We start from the raw sequence: 9132 nt of genomic DNA, 5'->3' as shown, positions 1-9132 counted from the left end.
TTTTCATAGCTAGATATTTCAGCTCTATTACGCCATCAAATATTTTACCCGCTTAGTATAAGAGAGCACTGGAAGATTCAAAAAACTGCAGTTGGACAAGATACCTGATTACTGGTGAAGGCCACACATGAGATCCTATTGCATATCTTAGTTCCTAGCCTTCTCCTCTGCTTTTCCCCAGAATTCCCTGGGATGAATTGTCCTTATGCAATTTCCAGGGACAGTTACCAAGTTCCTTTTTTTTTTTCCCCCCCTCTGAAAGTTTGTCTCTTATCTTTTAGACACACACACACACACACACACACACACACACACACACACACACACACACACTGTATTTCTGCTATCTCCAGTTTGATCACTGTCATACCTTCTCCACTGATCTGTGGTAATCCTCTCCATTCACTTACATACTGCCTGAGGAAAGAGATATAGCATTTGAGCCACCAGCCGACCAGTAGTAATCTGCATCTTGTGGGAGTAAAGGATGGAGATTTATGCCAGTGGTGCCTGAACCTACAGACCTGTACATATAAATAGTTCCTATTTCTGCTGCATTAGGAGACATCACAAGAACTAGCACATAAATGGTGCTCCATAAATGTTACTCTGCTCTCACTGTTCTGTTTCTCTGCACTGTGTTATTCTTGTCTTGGATAGTTTGGTTATAGTTACTGTGCTTTGGTATAATCTCTTTAGAAATATTTTTCTTGGTTTTCTCTCATTTGCCTCTTATTCTCCTTGCAAAACTAGCTGAGGTATTACAGCCACAATGCTTTCAAGAATTCAGCAGAAATGCAGAATTTTTTTCTTAGATAGCAGAAATATACCAATATCAAACTTTGTTTTGTTAATTCATATTGTTAAAAAATATCTACCCTGCTCCAGTAGTTTGACAGCAAAGAATTTAAAATAATGTTAACCTACATTACCAGCAAAATCTATAGGCACAGAAACTCATGTCACTGACAGTTCCTTTCAAGAGACTGTGGTGGTATTTTAGGAATGTACTTCTAGCTTCAAAATAACTGGCTCACCCTTCTATTTATAAGGAAACTTCACACTTCTATAAACCAGTGTGTTACTGCTCTATTTGCAACCAAACTCACTGAAAAAAAAATTCACAAATAAACATGTGAATTTCTCTTTACATTAAGGCAGAGAGAACTACAAAGGCAAAGACTTAGCCATTTGGAAGTTTATCCTTTTATATCATTCCAAAACCTTCAGTTTTTTATGTCTATTGTATGTATTTTTATATTATCAGTCTACAATGAAGTAATTTAAAGTGCATTAGATTACTATCTTAACTTGTGAACTGCATAAAACTTATCTATGAATGAGAATTCTCTAGAGCTAGAATTATCAGATGTACCAAAAGTTCTTACTTGCCATCCTCAAAAATAGTTAAGACTTGTCACAGACACTTATGAAAAAAGTGACCAAGTTCAGTTTTGTGTGCACTTCACATAAGCAGAATTTTCTTCTAGACTTCAATGATGCAAAGATACTCAGATCACCCTAGCCACTTTAAAAACACAGAAGATTCTACAGTCATTCTACTGTATTTTTCTATAGTCTGATGGAATAAACAGAGGCCTAGAGAGAGGTTTATTTAGCATTAATCAGTTTTATAGTGTCATAGAACTGTTAGACTGAAGAATTAGAGAGGCACAACCGAAAATTTCTCAAGCATTTTATTTTATAACCTAGTGTATAAAATGTCAACATACAAAAATTCAGAAATGAAACTAAAGCAAGATCTCTTAATACATTTTTCCCCCAGAAAGCTTTACCTAACGGCTCAGAAGCAGTAAACATTCAGCCTATTAAAAAAATGGGATTCATACTTGCAGTCTGCAGAATTATGAGGCAAACGGACCAGTTTTTGATATCTTCTGGAAAACAGTTTAGTTGCTGTAGCCAGTATTGGTTTTTTTCCCCCTAAATTGCTTTCAAGAGTGTAGTCAGTCTTGGTTAGTTATCTTCAGAGAAGCGAATATGTTTACTTGCCTGTTGAGTCTTTGCAAGTCTCATTCTTTCTGCTTTGGCAATCAGCTGTGAACAGAAAAAAATTAAAGCAAATATTAGAAAAAAGTTTATTATTATGAGTTCATCTCACAACCATGACTTTGTCAATGATTTACCAAACCTCATAAGAGAAAGCCAGCCTTTGAACAAATCTGTATATACAACTAAAAAAAAATTTCAGTAGTACCTCAGAAACATTAAAAATAGTACTGCATCTCTCCAATTTCTATACAGTGCAACTTTTTATTCCATCCCTTTTGTCTCCTAAAATGGCTGAATGGAACAAAATTAAAAGTTCAAAAATCCCCAGTCTCATACACCAGTTTCAAAAACCCCATCCTTTTATTGGATTCAGACTCTTATTGACGTAACAAAAACAAGGTTGAACCGTAAAAAAATCAAGCCTCAAGAAGGTTGTGTCATTTTCTAAAATCAGCTGGCAAAGAAAATAAACACTGAAATCCAGACAGGGGCCATCCTTCAAGCTGGGAAAACAAAGCAATAAGTATCACAACCCTGCTGAGAATTATCTCAAGAAATAACTGTATGAGTCAGAGGGATATGGGTGCTAGGAATCTGGAACTCAAATCTCTGCCCTATCAGTGACTTGCTTGTTTTCAGTGGCATTTTAGGGATATTGCTGAAACTACTAGGGGCCCGAGACCACATACTTCCAGACAAATTTGAAGCCATAGGTGAACTGTGGTGTTACTGAAACTGCTTGTCTCAGTTCAGTAATATTACAGGTGCTTGCAATGTGCTTCTTTGGCTGGAAAGCCTTTCACTTGTGGCAGTATATTCCTCCTTCTCCCTTCTGCCAAAACAGCTCTTCTCACTCGCTTTGCAGAAGATGACCAGCTGAGACATCCTCCACACACCACTACCCCGACAAGTGGTGATTCGCATCAGTTCAGAGGACTGTCTTAACATACTTTTTCCCTGGGATGGGAGACTCTTTCCCACCCCCACAGCTTCCTACTGTAGGCCAAATCTAAATAACTATATCCAGACTTTGGTACTCTAGAGATACTGGGCCATCTGGGATCCTCTAAAAATACATTTTTACCTTAAAGAAATGAGGGAGTTGCTACTGAGATCATATCACACTCATCTGCAGGTCAAATAGCCGTCTTGCTTCCTTGCAAAGACTAAAAATACAAAGGCACTAGAAAGAAAAACCTTTGTTTTCAAAACACTGCCATTTCTTGGCAAATGAGAAAGTCAGCTGCTCCCAGTCCAGAGGAATCAGAAAAGCTCTGTTGAACATGACTCACCCGCTAGTTTTCAGCTTCTCATTACTGTGTTTTCAGGCTGAGAATGACACTGATCCTGACTTTAAAAACATGCTTGTTTTTAAAGCATCCATACTAGAACATTCACTGATTTAACCTTACTAGTGCAGGCAAGTCATATAAATATCAAAAAGCAAAGCTTTGTTACTCTGTGATGCTCTATTATAATTGCTTAATAGTAAGAGATCATGATTAATTACTACATGGCAAAGATGAACAATATATTAAAACAAAATGTAAGCAACAAGCAGCTAAAAGACTTTCTAGCATGGATAAACAGAAAGATGAGACTTGTGAACCTAGACACATCTATAATGCACCATCATAAATGCACATTAACTTATCTGATGTAGACTGCTAAAGTGTATTAGCTAGTGCTGAGAGAAACAGGAACTTGCTCAGTAGGCAGTTCAGCAAAGATTTTGTCAAATTTGAAAAATATCACATAAATCTAATTATTTACCACTTATCCATATGACTGTGCTTGTAGTTATGTTCTGTAGACACTGCATCTTGTACACAGCATTAAAGTGCATGGTGTGCTGCTGCACTGATTAGTCACCAGGAATTACACTCTACACTGATGTCATGTGGTTCCATTGTTTGCTGCAAAATTATTACAGCACTACATTTACACTGGCGCCATTTTTTTCTGCGATGGCTCGGACTGAAGTAGATGGCAATCCATGTATCCTCAACAGCATTAGAACTCAAGTTCTGGTAAACAACTTTTTTCCCCTCAACCATTCTCCAGTAAGTAAAACTGATCTAAAAATGTAACCAAAAGTTAATTTCACTCCCTGGTGTCTGAAGAACGGATTAAGAGTGAAGTTTTAAAAGGAAAAGGAGTACAGTGGCTCATTCATTCAATGTATCACAAAGAGAAGCACAAATGTTGAAACAAAAGCACTATGATGGGAACTACCTAATTCATCTTAGTGGGTGTTTCCACTTCAGCACCTCTGCTTGAGAATATGCAATATGCCTCAAGCGTTCCCATTTTCAGCTCATCAATCCAGCATCAGCACCTATTTCTTAGCACACCACTTATTCTTGTCACCAAGCAGCTACATAACCCTTCCCTGGATATCAACTTGGGTGGAATGACAGGGAAAGGGTCTTACATGTGCTCTGGAGTGGTACCTCTCTTCCTCCTCTCCCCCCTAATACAATCAGGAAAGAACAATGTGGGCTGCTCCTGGGCATTCCCACCATCCCTCTTCCCCCCCCCGCCTTTTTTTTTTTTTTAACCAGTTATTCCTCCTTTCACAAACACCCAGTTCTCACTTCCTCCTCAAATGCCTTTCACTTCACCATCACTCCCACCTTCACAGAACTCCACCTTTCTATGTAAAGGAGTGCACAGGGTGCAAACGACCTTCAGCAGCACATCCTCTAGAAGACAAGCACAGGAGCTGAAAACTTTCAAGCCCTCAAGCTTGCTTTGTGAATGGACAGCTTCAAGCAATCTACAGATTTTAAAAGACCTTAAGGCTGCAGTCTGATTAATGCTTTAGGCCTGCATAAGTAGCACTGCCCTAAAAAGAAGCCACCCTGGAAAAAAGACTTCTAATCTATATCACTTCCTCAACTTTTTCAGTCATGCAGTTCCAGAAAAGGATAGAGGACATGGATTTGAGAAGAGATGTAGAGAGCACAGAAGTGGCAAGAAACAAGGCCTGGGGGAAAGGCAATATATATATACACGTATCTATAAATATATATAGATATACATATAAATATATATATAAAAATACACACACACTACATATAAAAATGTAGTATATATACATCCAAATGACAGCTATGCATCATTCACCACTTACTGTAAAGCTTGGGTTATTTTATTTAGGCTTTTTTAGACATTTGTGTATCATCAAAACTATGCAAGAAAAAGTAAAATCTCCACTTTTTTTTTTTTAAAGCATTCTCTCAGGAACCACTTGCTGAAGTGTTCATTAGCCCTTATCCTGGCATGCCAAAACATCCACCATATTCCAGGAAAACTGAGTAATCCCATACATTTTAGAACACTTGGAAAAGAAGCAATCTCTAGAACTGAGAGATGCTCTCAACTTTAATTTTACACAAGTGTGCTTTGTTTTGCTGTGTGGTTCATAACGTGATACAGTTCATACAACAATATGAACGCTTGTTATTACTATATTTACACTGACATCACTGCAGCAACATGGCTTATACAAATGTAACTTAAAACCTACATTTACACAGTAATTGAAATGAAGTATCTTCATAAGATTGTCTTTAATATAGCATAAAACAGTTAATAGATAAGTGCTCTTCTTCAAAGACAGATCTTGTACCTCACATAATGAATTGATTTAAAAATCCTTAACTGCAGATATTTATGGTGAAAGATATATTAATGGCATTTCAATTGTGCACATTTAATTATGAATTATATTACAAATTTTCCTTGCTTTTATTGTGACCTTCAAAGAAGTCAGCTTGCGAATAGCTTGGAAATATTTTCAACATAAAAGATTAACATTATTATTAATAAGCAGAGTAAAGAAATACTGTGCTTTTCTTAATATCTTTCTCTTAACAGCTAAATTCTAAATAATTCTCTTGATTTAGAATATAGACTGTCCAAAAGTAGCAAAAGGGTTAAGAATTCTTCACTACAGCTAAGCATTCTTCTCCTGATGTTTTGCTTAACAGTGTTAGCATTTAAATAGTATTCACAAAGCTTTGAAGTTAACACCTCCCAGTGTTGTAAGGTGATGATGGGTAAGGGGGAGGAGTAGGAGTTTGCATCTTTGCTGCTGTTTTTGTTAGGCAGAACTAAGGCAGTTTGTATTTGCAAACCTAGGTGAGGTACATTACCGACCACTTTGCACCAATTTGGTCAACAAATACCAATCTGTCTTCAGAAGATGAAGACCTAGAAACTTCAGAGCAAGGCATCTACAGTCCTAAATGAAGACAAAGGTGTCACTGGCAAAATACCTTTTGCTTGAAATAATTAAAGCAAATTTTTTTAAAATGGCAACAATCAGTAAAACACTATATGGATTTCACATTCATAGAGCTTTAGAGTCTCCTGCTTTTACTAAAGAATAATACCATTTTTTTATGCTTTTAGAAAAGTGAATCAGTCATTTTGGGAAACTCTTTAGGTATGCATTTGTTTAGAAGGACTAGATTCATGTGTCTATGCAATCTTCAAAAGAAAATTCAGACAAACAGGGTAATACATACAAAAGTATGCCTTGTACAAGACAAGGTTTAGACCTGCATAACTGCTGTTTCTCTAAATAAATGTAGTATTTCAATTATGTATGGAAAAACTAGGAAACTTTTTGTTATTATCTGTGTGCATTACTGGAGCATCTAGGAATCTTAACAGGAAGTGTTAAAAGTCTCCAAAGTCATTAGAAACTTATTAAGGCCAGGTGATTTCCAAGTTTTGCAAGTGACAGTATAAAGATTTAGGTTAAAGCCAACTCAAACCTCTGAACCTGTGATGCGTAAAGTAAACCTAGCAACAAAATGTGTCTTCAGCCCCTCTCCACCAGGTAAAGGGTCAGACTAACTTAAGAACCTAAAGGATACCAGGATTCCTCATGCCTGCTGCAAAGTCCCTAGAATGTGATCTGGATTAAATATGGAGCCAAACATCAACGTTTCAGAAAGTGCAGACCTACATAGAAACATAGTTATGTTTTCAATCATGGCTATACAGGGAGGAAAGAAAAACTGACTTGCAACTTACCTTCTCAGTGCCCCGCTTCTTTTCTCGAGGCTGGTTAAGTTTAGCTTGTCTGTCCACCAGAATTTTCTGCCAGTACCGTTGTTCATGATCACCTTGGTACACAAGTTAACATGACAGTACATGAACAAAACAATCCAATATAAGTAGATGCAGTATTTCATCTCTGATGATTAGGAATCTATTTCAGCTCAGGAACATACACATTAAAACATTTGCTAGGAAAGCCTGAAATTTCAGTTCTAGTAAGAAAAGGATTTTTTTGTCAAAATACATGAACAACCTTTTATTAGGACAGCAAAACAACTCCATTCTTCCAAAAATCTTCTCTGCTCATCTCAGTAAAGCCAGTTTCAAAATCAGATCATTGAGCACAAATGTACACTATAGTCAATTCTTTCCTATTAGTCTTAAATTTTATAGTCATACAGCACTGCAACATCTGGCCAACACACACAGGAGTGAACAAAAATAAAATCCTCTGTCCGAAGAAACTTCAAGCTGACAGTAAGATTTTCATTCTATGCAAACTGGGCAAGACCTGAATCATGTCACTTTAACAGCCTTAGGAACATATTGTCAGGAGGGCTAACTAAGTATCCCCAAGCAACTAGTTTTACAAGCTTAACAAAAAGATACAAGGAAGTATGAAACAGCACTGTATATATAGAAGCAGTAGAAGGACCTCAGTTTTAGTTGAAACAAGTTTCATCACAGCACTCAGAGGCCGTTTGCTTCACTAACATACTCAACCTTTGACTAATTTTAAACAATTGAACCGACTATAAAGTGAAATAAGTTACTCTAAAAAAATGCAGATTTTGTTTCATTAAAACCACTGTTAGAAGTAAACTCTGGGGACTTTGTGGGCAGCACAGGAATAATTGAACATGAGGGGGATATGAGTGGAATTAATTTTGCAGTTTTCTTCAGTGGCTGTTTTGCAATAAGAAGCAGTTTCCCATTGTTTTCTCTGGCTTTCACCATAACTATCACGATAGTGAATTTTGTAATGTAATGGTGCATGGTCTCATAGGAAGTCTTTAGTTGTGAGCAAGTTTCCAAGTGATCTTTGTGCCTGCAAGAGCTACAGAATTAATAATTTTGAGAACAATTTTAAATACATTTTAACTACATGATTTATAAGTTCAGTCACACTAACATCTAAACATTACTAAAGATGTCTACTATTTTGTCAGATGAAAAGCTGAAGATGCTTAGTCAAAGTCAAGTTCTATAAAGTAAAATATTGCTTGTAAAGCTTCTCTCTTCAGTACAGAACATTAAAGACTCTTTCCCTATTGTTATTCTCTGTTCATCTTACCCTACCAAGACAAGCTGAAATCCTTATTGTGACTTCTACATTCCTCAGAAGCCTTTCCATTTTCATTTCAATGAAGTGATTGTCTTGGGGGGGGCGGGGGAGGGAGGGGAATCCTACAACCATGAATGGAAGAATACTACAATCTAGTACTTACCTACTCCCAGTCTACTACTATACTCTTACATAAGGAAGCAAAAATAGAGACAAATACACACAGAGTGCACAGCTCTAAAGAGTTGTATTTCTTCAAGTTGTTTCTGGATCTCTGGAACACAGAACACTTTGGAGACAAATTTTTTTATCTCAAAATGACATTAGCTGCATTCAGTGAGTCCCAATCTTTAACTAACTTTGCTTGTTTTTATCATGAAGGTGAATGCTTCCATTATAGCTCTTCTTTCTGCAGTCCTTAATTGTGATTTATGTGGGTTTACATCAACATATACATGGAACAAAATATTCTATCTGGGCCCTGTGTGAGGATCTACTGCAGGTTTGTGGTAAAGTATTTAAATGCATATATGAGAGAATTATTAGCACTGTTTTTTAGTCTGTTTTTTGCTCTCTTCGGTTTTTGTTTGTTCAGTCTACATTTACAAATTTAGATACAGTAAGTTTGTTGAGAGACTCTTCTTCTTCTACCCCTCCGCTCCATAAAGGGCTTCTTTACACATGTAAAACTATTCCAATCCAAGGCAAGATATGAACTTAGAACAGCAGAGCAATTCCATATATAAATAAATACGGAT

At 36.7% G+C, this 9132-nt stretch overlaps 1 protein-coding gene across 2 annotated transcripts in view; it reads right to left on the bottom strand.

Annotated features, from left to right (window-relative positions):
• Positions 1-1681: 1681 nt before the first annotated feature.
• The window catches only part of LARP7 (La ribonucleoprotein 7, transcriptional regulator), a 29752-nt gene continuing 22301 nt past the window's right edge, over positions 1682-9132 (bottom strand). For both annotated transcript variants that reach the window (XM_026101724.2, XM_026101725.2), the window contains exons 12-13: positions 7063-7154; positions 1682-2058 (exon numbers count right to left, since the gene is read on the bottom strand). In XM_026101724.2, coding sequence (XP_025957509.2) covers positions 1978-2058; positions 7063-7154 — 173 coding nt within the window. In that variant the 3' untranslated portion in view covers positions 1682-1977. The remainder of the gene's footprint in view (positions 2059-7062; positions 7155-9132) is intronic.

The sequence above is a fragment of the Dromaius novaehollandiae genome, chromosome 4 (assembly GCF_036370855.1).
Source record: "Dromaius novaehollandiae isolate bDroNov1 chromosome 4, bDroNov1.hap1, whole genome shotgun sequence".
NCBI lineage: Eukaryota > Metazoa > Chordata > Aves > Casuariiformes > Dromaiidae > Dromaius > Dromaius novaehollandiae.
This window is presented reverse-complemented; position numbering and strand designations above follow the sequence as displayed.